The sequence below is a fragment of the Rana temporaria genome, chromosome 4, assembly GCF_905171775.1.
Source record: "Rana temporaria chromosome 4, aRanTem1.1, whole genome shotgun sequence".
NCBI classification, from domain to species: Eukaryota; Metazoa; Chordata; class Amphibia; order Anura; family Ranidae; genus Rana; species Rana temporaria.
In genome coordinates this window covers 191,439,458-191,455,706 of record NC_053492.1, presented here as the reverse complement: position 1 = coordinate 191,455,706, position 16,249 = coordinate 191,439,458, and the positions used below count along the sequence as shown (strand labels likewise).

The window sequence follows — 16,249 nt, the reverse complement described above, 5'->3', positions numbered from 1 at the left end:
GTGCAGACCGACTTTTCTGCATTGAGGGGACAATGGATGAGGCCATGTTATGTTAAATCTTGGATGAGAACCTTCTTCCCTCAGCTATAAAACTGAAGATGAGTCATGAATAGGTATTCCAGCATGACAATGACCCAGAAACTGCCAAGGCAACAAAGTAGTGGCTCAAGAGGAAGCACATTAATGTCAGGGAGGAAGCTGAAACTTATGCCCTGTATACACGATCGGTTCGTCTGATGAGAACGGACCGATGGACTTTTTCATCAGATATCCGATGAAGCTGACTTTCTTCAGTCTTGCCTACACACCATCAGTTAAAAATCTGATCGTGTTCAACGCGGTGAAAACACAACGACGTGCTGATAAAAATGAAGTTCAATGCTTCCGAGCATGCGTCAACTTGATTCTGAGCATGCGTGGATTTTTGACCGATGGATTTCCCCACAGACGATCGTTTTCCTTTATCGTTTTTTTAACCATAAGAAAAATTTAAAACAGGTTATATTTTTTTTTTCCAATTAAAACGGTTAGTTTTCATCAGACGAACCGATCGTGTGTACAGGGCATTAGAGTTGCCAAGCGACAGCCAAGAAACCTTAAGGATTTAGAGAAGATCTGTAAAGAAGAGTGAACAAAATTCCTTCTGTGATGTTTAAAAAACTGGTAACCAACTACAGGAAACATCTTACCTCTGTGCTTGCCATCAAGTGTTTCTCCAGCAAGTACTAAGTCATGTTTTACTTGGGGATCTTATTTCACTCACTGAACTGCAACTCAATTTATAACATTTGTATTGTGTGTTTTTTCTGGATTTTTTCGTTATTCTGTCTCTATCATTTAGAGTACACCTATGATAAAAAATTATAGAACCTTCATTTCTTTGTAAATGGGCAAACTTGCAAAATCTGCAGGGGATAAAATAATTATTTTCCCCAATGTAGATGAATTTCTGAAGGGAGTTGTGGTTTGTAGATAGTTTACAGAAGCGATATCAAGTTTGTGAAGAGAGCCTGAATCTATATCTGAAAAGGTTGTTAGGGCCCATGGTTCAGGGATAGTAGAGGAAGAGGAAAAACAGGAGAATGCTGGGGGGACACTAATACTTTTATTTTATAATATTCACTGATCCTGAGGGAGGAACCAAGGTGGAGCTTGTCACAGGTATGCTGCAATTGAGGCACCAGGAAAAAGTTTTGGGCCAGATTCAGGTACAAATACGTTACGCTGCGGCGGCGTAACGTATCCCATTTACGTTACACCGCCGCAGGTTTACAACGTAGGTGCCTGATTCACAAAGCTCTTACCTGTAAACTTGCGGCGGTGTAACGTAAATCCGCTCAGGGCAAGCACGGCTAATTCAAATGGGGCGGGCACCTTTTAAATTAGGCACGTTCCCGCGCCGAACGTACTGCGCATGCTCCGTCCGTCAAATTACCCAATGTGTATTGTGCTAAATGATGTCGCAAGGACGTCATTGGTTTCGACATTAACGTAAATGGCGTCCAGCGCCATTCACGGACGACTTACGCAAACGACGTGAATTTTAAAATTTCAACGCGGGAACGATGGCCATACTTAACATTGGCTAGGCCACCTAGAGGGCAGCCTTAGTTTTACGCGGCGTATCTCGACGGAAACAACCGCAATGGAATCGCCACCTAGCGGCCGGCCTAGAATTGCATCCTAAGATCCGATGGTGTAAGTCAATTACACCTGTCGGATCTTAGGGCTAACTATGTGTAACTGATTCTATGAATCAGCTGCATAGTTACGACGGGCGGATCACAGAGATACGACGGCGTATCAGGAGATACGCCGTCGTATCTCTTTTGTGAATCTGGCCCTTTGTCTATAGTTCTACTTTAAGGCACGTCTTCTCCCATATAATCTAGTTCTAAACACAAGACCTCAATTTGAGTAGCAATGGGCCCTCACCATTCCTAGCATTACTGACTAGACATCCTCTTCTTCATTGAGTAGCAATAGCCAAACCTAAATCCTTCATCCTACAGGAGCAGGAATAACAGGAAATCGGAATACAGAAATACAACATGATTCCATAATGAGCTGTTTTGTTGTGATAATGGGTGAATATGCGCCCTGCTGTTTTCTTTGTTGATATGACCCATGATTTGCCCATCCTATACAATATATAAATGTATAAATATTTTTGTTGTAAATTCTTTGTGTTATAGTGTTATAGTGTTATAGTTTGTGTTATAGTGCTATAGTGAGCTGTGATATATTTGACACCAAGATTCTAGTTAGAAATTCTCTGGCGAAAGAGAGTTCACCAGTTCTCCTCTGACCACAGTAATAACACAACTCAAATTTGTTGCCTCATACGACACAAAGTATAGCACAATTATGTTTCCTTATTCTGGGAACCTATTGAAATGTGTACATTATCCTTGGCATATTGGATGTATTTCAAAGCATAAAACAACAAGAATGTATTTTCTATGTGACCAGTTTACATTACCACACTTCAAGTAATCCCCCAAATGCAACACATAGTTTTGAATATTTTTAGCATATATTGTATGTATATCGTAGTATATCGTATACTCAAGAATACGCCGACCCGAATATAAGCCGAGGCACCTAATTTTACCACAAAAAAATGGGAAAACGTATTGACTCGAGTATAAGTCTAGGGTGTCCATCTGCATGCCTTACTGTGCCTCACTTTGCCTCACTGTGTCCATGTGCATGCCCCACTTTAAGTGGTAATGCACAAGGTCAGTGCGCCCTCCTTTTCTTTTCTGTTTCGTTTTAGCCATATGAACACCCTTTGTTCTGTGGAGGGCTGCAAGACTTCTGATTTTTGCCGTTAGACTACACTGCTGTACCCGGTTTGGCGAAACACCAGAGCGCAGGAGGTTTTGTGCTTTTTCTGCATGCCTCACTGTTCCCATGCCTCAGAGTGTCCATGCCTCACTGTGCCCATGCCTCACTGTGCCCATGACTAGACTGATGTTTAACATGGGAGTCTATGGAAGGGGTGCCCGGCTTTGAAAAATCAGTGCTCCCCACGTGTAGGTCTTCCAGACAACAAACTTTGCACACTTGTAGAGGAGAAATGGGACTACATATGTGCCAAGTTTCGGGTCCAGGGGACCTAGGACCGGCCAGTACCGGGTCCCCAAAATTACAGGAGAAATTACCGTTTAACATGGAAGTCTATGGAAGGGGTGCCCGGGTTTGAAAAATCGGTGCTCCCCGGCTGTAGGTCCCACGGACAACAAACTTTGCACACTTGTGAGGGGCTATATGTGTGACAAGCTTTTGGTCCAGGTGACCTATGGCCGGTTGGTACCCTGTCCCCAAAGTCTGGGAGGTCAGGCGCAAAAAGTTGACTCGAGTATAAGCCGACAAGAAATTGTGCTGAAAAACTCGGCTTATACTCGAGTTATACGGTAATATTGTTTTCTTTATTAATTTATTTTGGATGATTTTTCACCCCTCCCAAAAGAATAACACTAAAGTCAAAATGAAGCTTAATTATTAAAAAGTCTAATGATGATGTGAAAAGTGCATTAACCCAGGGCAACCAGTGAGAAAGTATTATTTATGTGATCTGATTGCAGTAAACCATATTGATTTGCCCTACAAACCTGTTGCTTTGCCCTGCTTTGTTAGAGTTTAAAAAGTAATGTTAAACATATGGTAATGGTTTACTGTATTTCTACCATTTGCTAATTTAAAGACTGACTTGAGTGTTAAAGCAGAAAATTGATCTGACATTTGCTTGTTGGTACATGATAGTATGGTTGTCTATTTTACAGATGTTGGACTGGAGTAATATGAGTGTCTACCTTTTCCTCGCTGTTACTCTACTGCAGTGGACTGGCTTCACTAAGGCTTCTACAGAGGTAGGGCAGTAAGTACTAAAGAATATGTTTTTTTTAAATGAAATCATTTCTTGCACATATGTCTAATGTAATTAACAACCATTAAGTAAGTACTAAAGAATATGTTTTTTTTAAATGAAATCATTTCTTGCACATATGTCTAGTGTAATTAACAACCATTAAGTAAGTACTAAAGAATATGTTTTTATTAATTGAAATCATTTCTTGCACATATGTCTTATGTAATTAACAACCATTAAGTAAGTACTAAAGAATATGTTTTTATTAATTGAAATCATTTCTTGCACATATGTCTTATGTAATTAACCACCAAGTCCAACTCTAGGTATCATCATATTCTTAGTTTTAGAGAAATAAGTGTTTACCTCTACAGTGTAATCATTTGAGGTTTGATTTCTTTACAAAGACTATAAAGATTCCCGCTTTACATTAGGCACCCCTGCCAACATCAGCGATACATACATGATAGAAACTAGTCCTGGTATTGTGTGTCTACCCTTACCCATTCACAAATACACAGCCACATAACCAGCTTTGTTTTGTCAATGACCAAGCATACAGGGGCAGAGACCCAACACAAGCACCTGTGTCTATAGTAAATGCAGAGCTGAAGTCAGATTGGACACAACTCGACTCTCACTTCAGGTCATTGGGCACAGCAATAGTAGCAAGTGCAGCACACTAGTGACATCATCAAATTTCTCTTCAAATCTCCTGAGATGCAGAGGCAGCAATGGCTTAGATTTCATGCCTAGACACCCCCTATATTTTAGGGGGAATTTTAGAAATGGATATATTTGTCAGGGTAAGCATCCAATAAAAGTTTCAGTTCCTCTTTTGAGAGTTCACCATAATCTTCATTCTGATATTTTTCATATATTTTATTTTCATACATTTTGTGTTTTACATTGCAGAGATTTGACTCTCCGATTGTTTTGGATGTCGGACAGCGATCAGTATCGAATGAAGAGAAATCAGCTGATCTGGCAGCTAAACTCTTACTATTAGATGAGCTGGTCTCTCTAGAAAATGATGTGATTGAGACAAAGAAAAAGAGAAGCTTTTCTGGTTTTGGGTCTCCTCTAGACAGGATATCAGCTGGTACCAGTGAAATAAAGGGAAAGCAAAGGTAAGTTACATTTGTTACTAAAGGTTCAGTGTGTGACTGGCAGACTATAAAACCTAAACTCCGGCAAAAACAAAAAATATACTTGCAGAGGCGCTTCCACTTTGCTGCAAGGGTTAAATGCTCATTTATGCCTAAGGTTCCAGCAAAAAGAACGTATACTAACCACTTGCCCCCACAGACTCCCTTCATGCCTAAAGATCAGCACCTGCAATCTCTTCTCTAAGGCCCTGTATACACGAGAGGATATCCGTTGAAAACGGTCCGCCGGACCGTTTCCAGCGGACATTTCTGCTCCCGATTTTGATCTGATGGGCTGTACACACCATCAGATCAAAATCCCAGCGGAAAACATATGCGGTGATGTGGCCGCGCCGTCGCCGCGACGATGACGCGGCGACGTGCGCGACCCTGGAAGGTAAATACTTCCACGCATGCGTCGAATCACTTCGACGCATGCGAGGGATGGGGATCGCTTGGACTTATCCGGTGAGTCTGTACAGACGACCGGATCAGTCTGACGGACAGGTTTCCAGCGGATAGATTTCTTAGCATGCTAAGAAATTTGTATCCGCTTGAAAACCGTCGGCTGGAGAAATGTCCACCGAAAAATGTCCGCTAGGCCGTACACATGACCGGATTTGTCTACTGGAACTGATCCGTGGATAAATCCCAACGGACAGATCCGGTCGTGTGTACGAGGCCTAAGGCACTCAAGTGGTCACACTCTGAACTTCATTAATACAATGCAGGGCTAATAGCTCTGCATTGTTCGTGGGGACCACCCACAACCCAGAGTGTGAGGAAGAGGTATTGAGTGTCAGCTGCCAAGGGAGCCAAGGGTAAGGTAAGCAAAAATCTATTTAACTGGTAACCTAGGCATAAGCATGCATTTAACTCTAGTAGTACAGGGGGAGCCCCACCGCAAAATACATTTTTTGTTTTTCCTGGGGTTCAGCCTTCCTCCTCCCATTTCCACCATAACAAAATTAACTCTTAATCTCTATGATTAAGACATGTTGTGGTGAAATGCACCAGAGGAGTATCGCCACAGACTGGGACTATACAGTAAGCCAGTCTGGCTTCTTAAAATACTAATGGTTTACCAACACCAGTGTGTGGCCTTGTTTGAATGTTCATTGCGACAAGCTGAGCGGAGATGAACTCCCTGAAGCTGGCACCTGGTTTGCCATAAACTGGAGAGAGGCACAGAAGCTTGCAGCGGTGCTCATTCCTAGAATTCCTAGAATCTTCAACATTTTTAAACAGAGATCAGTAGAACACAAGGGCTCCTCCAGAGGTTGTCGGGGATCCTTTGGGCTTTGGCTGATTGGCCTCCATTCTGATGGTACCTGAATAGTTGCAGGTCTATTGCCACTAGGCAGAGCAAGAGGGATGAGCAATGATCTTTATAGCTGTCTGTAAAGGTGGTATTCTGACCACCACTGTAAAGAGGGCATTCTTCCTATTAACCACTAGTTTAAGGGACATTTTCCAATGTAGACTCCATATACTGTACCCACACTGTTCACAATTTCTGTCTCAAGAGAACATCTAGCAATGTGGCTAATATCAGCACAAGCACAAACTCCTTGCCTTAATGTGTTTATTTTATAGACCAGTCTTTCTCAACTATTTTATACCAAAGAAACCATTTAAATAATTTTCAGGTCTCAGGGAACCCCTGATAAAATTGTGTTATCAGGGGTTCCCTGAGACGTGAAAATTATTTAAATGGTTTCTTTGGTATAAAATAGTTGAGAAAGACTGGTCTATAGAATAAACACATTAAGGCAAGGAGTTTTTGCTTGTGCTGATATTAGCCACATTGCTAGATGTTCTCTTGAGACAGAAATTTTGAACAGTGTGGGTACAGTATATGGAGTCTACATCTTCACCACCAGGGACACAGAAATCAACTAATAAAATCTGGAGGTCTTGTCTAAAAAATATAATCAGTACGTGTTATTAAAGGCTTTGATTTTGTTCTGTTTCTTTTATTCTAATTTCATAAAAATCAATCCCACTGCAGCACACGTCTAGTTAAATGCAGCACAGTGCTAGGGAGTATTGATTGCCTTGGTAGTCTGTCTGCCTCAGTGCAAGCATGTACTTAGTACATGTATGAAGCTCTTATTCTGACCATAGTGTATACCAGAACTACATTCAGTAAGTAGTCCCAACCAGACTGGTCCTGGTTTCTTTATCGCTGGATGGTTCTTACGCTTGCTTTCAGTATATGCAAAACGAAGTATAATAACTAAATGAACCAGTATGACTTATATATGTAATTGTTAAAAGTATACATTGAAGAAATAGGGAGATACTACTGTAGGTCCTCTTCCAGTGATTGTGAATGTACACGATAATATAATTACCAGGTGAAACTGTATGTAAACTTTTTAAAGGAGAAGTAGGGCCAAAACTATTTTGTCCATACTTCCCCTATGGATCACAGGAGTACATTTATTTCTGCACTCCTGTGACCTGTTTTCAGTCAACAGTGGGCTAAAACCCAATGTCTGCTGACATCACTCAGGTCCACGCTTTGGAGAGATCCTAACTTTAATGTCATGATCCACCCAGATTCCTGAGTGGCAGATGGTTTAGCCTCTCGGCGAGCTGCTGAGAGCCTGAGCCAGCCACTCCCACCCCCTTCACAGTCCTGTGCTCTAGTGAGTGCTGGAGGGGTAGAGCAGAGATCAGAGCGGCTCTCTGAAGACTGAGAACCAAGCAATCGGCGGTCTTTGATCGCTCAGGTCTTAGAGGTGGCGGGCAATAGGCGAGTATGTTTATTTATTTTTTTGTATTCTCAAACTTCTCTTTTTTTATAGAATAGGGAAGAGTTAAAGAGTAACTCCACTTTTTTTGCTAAAAAAAAAAAAAACATTCTCCCCTGGTAGATTTATGTACATTGCAAGTACTTTACCAAACTTTGTTGCAGTTTCCTGCCTTTCGTTATTATGAAGAAATAGCTGTTTGTATGTGCAGAATCTGCACGGAAGTGATTTTATAATTATCAATAGAGTTGGGTGAAGGGTTCGGCACGAGCCCCGTTCGGGGGGAACACCCGAATTTGCAGGGTGTTCGGCGAGTGTTCGCCCCTGCACAGTGCACAGTGCATTCTGTGCCCTGATTAGGCAAAGCTGGTTGTTAGGAGGATGGGCCGGGAATCCGGCATCCTTAACACGAGTCATCAGCTGTCAATGGTCTTCCCCGCTGACAGCTGAATAAAAAAAAAATCCTTCGGGCCCGGTATGGATTTTAGGGGAACCCAATGCCAAAAAAAAAAAAATGACATTTCAAATCTCCCTTTAAAATCCTTTTTCAATCATGATGCCATTTTGGTGCGGAAACCCTTTTCTGGTGCTGAATCGCATTGCGTGGGAGTGTCCACCCCAGGGGCGGACTGACAACTCATGGGGCCCCCGGGCAATAGAAGAGTATGGGGACTGACAACTCATGGGGCCCCCGGGCAATAGAAGAGTATGGGGCCCCTCTGGCTTACAGATGGCCACCACGCCAGGAGGTAGTGCAGAGGCGGGCAGCTAAAATCTTGGGATATTCACATTAAAAGCATGTCATTTTCGGACATATCGGGGACAGATCTAAAAAAAACACAGATTTTTACATACTGTCCCTGGTTTTACTGAGCCTGGCAACCCGGATGGGGCCCCCTAGTGGCATGGGGCCCTCGGGCAGTGCCCGAGTGACTCAATGGTCAGTCAGTCCGCCCCTGGTCCACCCCCATGCAGTGCAATTCTGGCAGTCGTGCTGTGTTTTGCAATCTGTTTTGGGGTGTCGCTACACTACACTGACACCCGCAGAAGGTAGCGTGGGCGCCATGCGATTGCAATGCGAAAGACGCACAGGGTTCGCTGTGTTTCCCGCGCTGCATGAGTGTGAACCAGGATATTTTAATTTTTCATCTTTTATTTACATTTTCATTCATTATTTTTTCCATTATCTTTTTCCATCTCTGTACTCTTGTAGAGAGATGAGCTTTTAGAGTGTCTTGCCAGAGTTCTCCTCTAACTCCTTAATTTATGTAGCAGAATTTTGTAAGGTATTTCTCCCTTTTTCAATTTTTTGTTTTTAGAAACTATACAAGTAAAGATTTGGGGTCTTTTATGGGGGGGGAAGAGGGGTTAAGTATTTTATATTTTAGCTACACCACCACATATCTTTGCACTTTTCTTCATCCACACACCGACTAAACTGGAGGCTGGCCAGTGAAGCAAATAGTATCTCTGTAGTTGCTTTGCCCATAGACCATCTTAATGATATAATCTGCATGACCAGCCTGATGTTACCTAACACACATGACACTTCATTACCCACTTAGTGGTGGCTGATGATGAATATAAACTGCCCCCTCCAACAGGAGACTCCATCCCCATGAGTAAGCTCCAGTGGGCGGAGTAAACGCATTAAAGACGTGGCCTGGTGGGGATCCAGGTTGAGACTACCACTTGTCCAAACAAAGCAGGTCTTGTTCTGATGTGCAGCTCCTGGGATCTTCTGCTCTTATCTGTCATTGTTTGGAGCATAAGCAGGCTCCTTCCCAGCCAGCACTCACAGCAGCAGGCACAGGACTACATTTCCTAGTAGCCTGAGCGGCTCACATATATACCCTTAACCACTTCAATACAGCGCTTTTATACCACCTCAACACCAGGCCTATTCTGGCACTTCTCTCCTACATGTACAAATCATCATTCTTTTGCTAGAAAATTACTCAGAACCCCCAAACGTTATATATGTTTTTTTTAGCAGACACCCTAGGGAATAAAATGACGGTCATTGCAACTTTTTATCTTGCACGGTATTTGCACAATCATTTTTCAAACGCCTTTTTTGGGGAAAAAAATTGTTTCATGAATTAAAAAATAACAAAACAGTAAAGTTAGCCCAATTTGTTTGTAAAATATGAAAGATGATGTTACGCCGAGTAAATGGATACCTAACATGTCACGCTTAAAAAATGCGCACACTCATGGAATGGCGCCAAACTTCGGTACTTAAAAATCTCCATAGGCGAAGCTTTGAAAATGTTTACAGATTACCAGTTTAGAGTTACAGAGGAGGTCTAGTGCTAGAATTGTTGCACATGCTCTAACGCACGTGGCGATACCTCACATATGTGGTTTGAATGGCGTTTACATACGTGGGCGGGACTTATGTGTGCATTCGCTTCTGAGCGCGAGCTACCGGGGGCTACAGGAGCGTTTTTAAAAAACAAAAAAATATATATTTACTTATTTTTTTATTTTTACACTTTTTTTAAAATTTTTATTTTTTTGATCACTTTTATTCCTATTACAAGAAATGTAAACATCCCTTGTAATGGGAATGGCGTGTGACAGGTCCTCTTTATGGATAAATGCGGGTTCAATAAGACCCCACATCTCTCCTCCAGGCTGGAAAGCATGAGATCGTGAAAAAAAATTCACTGATCTCATGCTTACTAGCCGCAGTCGTGGCTTTGTTTACTTTCGGGTACCTGGGCGTGACATCATCACATCGCGCCCAGGCCTCAGACGGTCATAGAGATGACTGGTGACCATCTGGTCACCAGTCATCTCTATGCTTCCCATCTGTTGCTGGACGATTCTTTCTCCGGGCCCCCGATGGCACGGAGAAGCACCGGATGGCGGCGGGAGGGGGGAGATGTCCCATCCCGGCCCCTTTAAAAAAGATCAAGTGGCGGAACCACCGCTATGATCGTTCTTATGGTGCGCAGAATCGCCGCTGGCAATAATGATATCTGAATGATGCCTCTAGCTGCAGGCATCATTCAGATATCCCCTCACAAAACCCAGGACATATGATGTCCACCCAGGATGAGAGATCCCATATGACTATGGGCCAGTATTGAAGTGGTTAAAGTACCAGACCCGGGTGCCGGCAATTGCAACCGCAAGTCAATTTAAATGTGATTTGATTTATTTTTTCTTTTGAAATTTAATTTTTGCTGCAGCATTTTCTATGCATTCTACAGATGTACCACTTTACAGACAGACTAAGGGGTCCCCCCGGGTACTATATTTCAAGGAATTTTTCATTTTTATTGTTGTACTTCAACCACTTTAAGACCACCCACCGCACGTATACTGCGGCAGGGTGGCTCTATTGCGTGAAACAATGTACCGTCGTCGTCCGTACCTCGTTTTAATGCAATAGATACTGTGGGCGCGCAAGCTACCCGCGATCGCTGCACAGAGGCAGAAAGGGGATCTGCCTATGTAAACAAGGCGGATCCCTGTTCTGACAGAGGACAACACAGAGATCTGCAGTTCCTAGTGATCAGGATCAGCAATCTCTGTGTTGTCCCAGTGAGCCCAGCACCCACACAGTTAGAACACACCCAGGGAACACAGTTAACCCCTTGCTCGCCCCTAGTGTTAACCCCTTCCCTGCCATTTATACATTGATCAGTGCATCAGTTTAGCACCTATCACTGGTCCCCAAAAAGTGTCACTTGGGGTCAGATTTGTCTGCCGCAATGTCGCAGTCCTGCTAAAAATCGCAGATCGACCCCATTACCAGTAAAAACATAAAAAAAAAATACATAAATCTATCCCCTATTTTGTAGATGCTATAACTTTTGCGCAAACCAATCAATTTACAAGTTTTTGTTTGGGTTTTTTGCCAAAAATATGTAGCAGAATACATATTGGCCTAAACTGATGAATATTTTTTTTTCTTTATATTTTATTTTTGGATATGTATTATAGCAAAAAAAAAATTCAAAATTGTCGCTCTTTTTTGTTTATAGCGCAAAATAAAAAAAAAATGCAGAGGTAGTAAAATACCACCAAAAGAAAGCTCTATTTGTGGGAAAAAAATGACATAAATTTTGTTTGGGTACAGCGGTGCATGACTGCGCAATTGTCAGTTAAATCGAAACAGTGCCACATTGCAAAAAATGGCCTGGTCAATAAGGGGGTAAATCCTTCCAGGCTGAAGTGGCTTAGCATCAGTTAATCACTGTTCCTTAAAAAAACAATAATTAAAAAAATTTTTTTTTGCATTGATACATGTTTCCCAAGGCAGTACCCGGACCCCCATACCCTTTATATGGCCAATTACTTGCATATACAGTAAGCCTTTAAAATTGGCACTTTGAGTTTTACTGTTCGGCCCCCATTGACTTCAGTAAGGTTCACTGTTCTGGTTAAAGGGGGTGTTCAGCCCATCTCTAATTATCAATCAGCTGCTGCTCCTGCAAGGCTCTAATGAGGGAAGTGGTAGGGTCTGCATCCCTTTAGACATGCTTTTGCTTTGGGAGTATCTCATCAAAAATGTAATTTTATTGCAGGGGTGCTCAAAATCTGACTTGTATCTAACTCAGACATCTGGAAAAATCAGTGATCCAGTCACACAAGCAGTGCAATTTCATATCTGGGGGGCTTTCTGGACACCATCTGTGTACAGAACGCCTCCAGGGGAATATTGCATTGCATTTTACAGAAAATGACAGCACTGCAGATTGAAAAGGAAAGGTCATTTTTAATAACGTTCAATCACAATATGACTTGTGTTCATAGGTGTGCGCAGCCTATTGCATTAGGGTGTGCACACCAAAGCTCAAACACATATGCGTGTGTAATATACCATATATGGCAGTGGGCAAGTCAGTAGGGCTTTGTCAGCAGGGCAGAGATCGGTGTCAGTAGTTTATCTTTATTTGTATTATTATTATTATTATTATTATTATTATTTTTTTTTTACAATTTTTTTTTTTTTATATTATTATTATTTATTTATTTTCGGAGCCCTGTTTGGGGGCTTTGGTGAAATATCAGTGGTCTAAACAGACCCCTGATGTCTAACTTTTGAGGCAGAGAAAGGGACTGTTGACAGAGATTCCCCAGTCCCTTTCTCTGCAGCCAGGCAGCAGGGGGAATCTGCATAGTACAGGGTGATTAGGGTGTGCCCAGGCACACCTTACACCCTATGTGCGCACGCCTATTCTTGTGTTGCAATTGTATATGATATATCTTTATTTTTAATTTGTTTGCTAATTTTTTGATGTCACAATGTACAGTATAAGATTTCCTATCATCTGTGCCCAGTCTTGCCACACAGAGTTAATCCAGCTCTGAGCAATCCTCTTTTATTGTTCAGTGAAATACAACAGACTTCCAGATAAAAACCAACGAGTCCTTGCTTCTGAAAAAAAGTGCAAAATTCACATACCCTCCCCTGTGTTTTGATTAAATGTTTTCAAAATATGGGGTGAGTCACAGTTCAGTGCCATGAGAAAATGCAACAGCCATCAGAATATACATAGAGCTGGAGGGAAGAGGGGAGGGGGATGTGAATTGAGCACTTTTTACAGAGGCTGTGTATGTCTGCAAGCAGTGCAAGAGATATGTAAATAACCTGTCACTCAAGCAAGGACTTTGGTTTTTATCTGGAAGTCTGTTTTATTTCGCTGAACAATAAAAAGAAGATTGCTCAGAGCTGGATTAACTCTGTGTGGCAAGACTGGGCACAGATGATAGGAAATCGTATACTGTACATTGTGACATAAAACAAAATTGATAATTGCTGTGCTTATATCCACAACTAAACTATAATAATGCATACATGAATGAAAAGCAGCTAGCACAGTATTGGTGAATAACAAATGTAGCAAACCCCCGAGGGAGCTGCTTTTGTTTGTTCAGTCCGTTACTCTGTCTTCCAACCCCAATGAACTGTCCCAGCCCCTCTGGCACACCTAGCAATGTTATTAATGGAATAACGCCACGGGAATACACAACACAGTTCCATTTGTAGTTAACTTAAAGAAAAGAAAAGTTCAGGTTAACATTTGTCAGCCAAGACCTGTATAAGTACCCAGGACTTGGCTGAAACAGTTTAAAGAAACAATCAGGAACACTATGCAACCAATGAAAGCAATAAGTAACAATATGCACAGATTAAACAGACTCCCCAACAACTTGTGGTGTGTGTGTGGGATGCTGTGGCTAAAGGGGAACCCCAGGTTGGCCTACGATACCTCTAGTACACACCCAGTGAAATAATCTCAAGACAAATTGTGTGTCCCTTTTAAGAGCAACCGCGGCAATGTCCTGGAAGCAAAACGTTGCGTTTTATTATCTTCACCGGCAATTTAGGAGCTCTGTGGACAATATTTGGATATGGTATTCTATGAAAAGCATTAAAGGTTCCTGGGCAAAGCCCCCTCACCAAATCCTGTACACAGTCAGCGGTCCTCCCCTGAGCGATCGAACAATCTTACATGCAGGTATGTCGCAGTGGCATTCAGTCCTTGAGCTGTTGCAGGGTGTCCTTCTTTAGCATTTCCAGTCTGTTCTTCTGGGTTGGAGCTGCATGAACAATCGGTTCCTCTGGGCTGGAGCTGCATGAACAATCTGTTCCTCTGGGCTGGAGTTGCAGGCTGTGTGCCCCTTGGTAGGTCACGATTCCACACACACATAGAGTGCAGGAAAAGCTCTCCTCATGGGGTGCAGGCAAAAAGAGGCTCTGGCCTAGTTCCTCTGGCCTTTTATCTCCTCCCACACAGTCCTTTGCTGCTGCCTGATGATTGGCTCAGGCTTTTCCAATAGGGAGTTTACAGACAGCTTCCAATAGAGAGTTTACAAACAAGGAGTTCTGAGTGCCTGTGTGAAGAGAGAAAGGGGAGGGGGGTGGAAAAGCCCACGCTGCTGCAACAGACAGCTGTCCCTAATAGATTAGATCAGTCTGGAGAAGTACCTGCTACACAAATATAAACATTATAGAGATATGGTGCAGTGTTTATAAAATCAATGAGTCCATAAGAAGTCAATCCAAAGACACTTCATATCAAAGGTGGGTAACAGAAGGTGAAAGAGGAGGAAACCATAACCGTCACCCGATAACACTACCGCTTACCCTCCTTAGTGGACCATCATCACAAAGGTCACATAAGCATTGGATAATAAAGGACGCCCTTCAATCTCCATACATCTCAATCAGGGCCAGCAAACATGAACACAGGTGTAACTACCCTGGTCTCAGTTTTCCTTCTCCCAATACTCCAGCAATGACCACCATAGATTAATCCATCCCATGAAAATATAAAGAGATAGACCTCATGGTGCAGTATATCAAAATACGTTTATTGTAATAAAAGGAGATAAATGTACATGCTCCACATAAAAGTATTAGCATAATTCTTTGAGAGGCTATGTCTTGGAAAACCATTTTTGATATTGGTCACATGCTCCTTCAACCTCGCCTGGAGTTTACAGATAGTTTACGTATAGTGCAACCTATATGTAAGCGATGGTGTTATGTATGGAGATTGAAGGGCGTCCTTTATTATCCAATGCTTATGTGACCTTTGTGATGATGGTCCACTAAGGAGGGTAAGCGACAGTGTTATCGGGTGCCGGTGATGGTCTCCTCCTCCACTTTCTGTTAACCACCTTTGATGTGAAGTGTGTTGAACACCGTCTTTGGATTGACTTCTTATGGACTCATTGATTTTCTAAGTGCTGAACCATATCTCTATAATGTTTAGGGGTTTTGCCATGACTCCCAACTTTCCAAAATGGGAATGAGGGACACCTATTAGCAGAAGTATGTAGGCATAGGACACACACCCTGCCACGCCCCTCTTAAAGGAGAATTGTAATAAATAAAAATGATTGGTTAAACCGACAAGTGCTTTTTCCACTACTGTTCCTTTATATTGGCTTTTGGTATTTACAAATGCAGCAATTTAGAAATTGGATGAAAGATTTAGAACTGGGAAGCACTTTTTGAAAGATAAATAGTGCATTTTATATACAACTATATAGATCAGACCAAAATGAGGGACAAATGAGGAGGAATGAGGGACAGAGGGACATTGTTCCAAATCAGGGACAGTCCCTCGACATCAGGGACAGTGGGGAGCTATGTATTGCCATTCATATTGTGTACTGGGAACACAACAGAAAGTTAGAGGAGGTCACGCCAAAGTGAGGGAATGTACCTTTTAGAAAGTTGTTACATGAAGAGGTGTCCCAATTACAAGATTTTCCTCCAGCTCTTTTTCTGGTGACAACTGTGAAACTTTGGACTTCGCATCACTTTCTTTGTCAGTTGCTGTGGTCACGGGACAAATTGAAAGGTTAAATTACTCAGCGGGACAGCAAAAAAATAAAAACTTGAGAGAGATTCTAATGCCTCGTACACACGACCGGTTTTCCAGACGAGAAAACTGCCATTTTTTAGATTGGTCGGGAAAACCGGTCGTGTTTATGCT

The 16,249-nt window shown here is 42.2% G+C and overlaps 1 protein-coding gene across 1 annotated transcript in view; it reads left to right on the top strand.

The window, feature by feature from the left end:
- Window positions 1-16,249, top strand: part of OSTN (osteocrin) — an 82,453-nt gene that overhangs the window by 40,657 nt on the left and 25,547 nt on the right. The window contains exons 2-3 of the mRNA XM_040349566.1: window positions 3,789-3,875; window positions 4,790-5,004. Coding sequence (XP_040205500.1) covers window positions 3,789-3,875; window positions 4,790-5,004 — 302 coding nt within the window. The remainder of the gene's footprint in view (window positions 1-3,788; window positions 3,876-4,789; window positions 5,005-16,249) is intronic.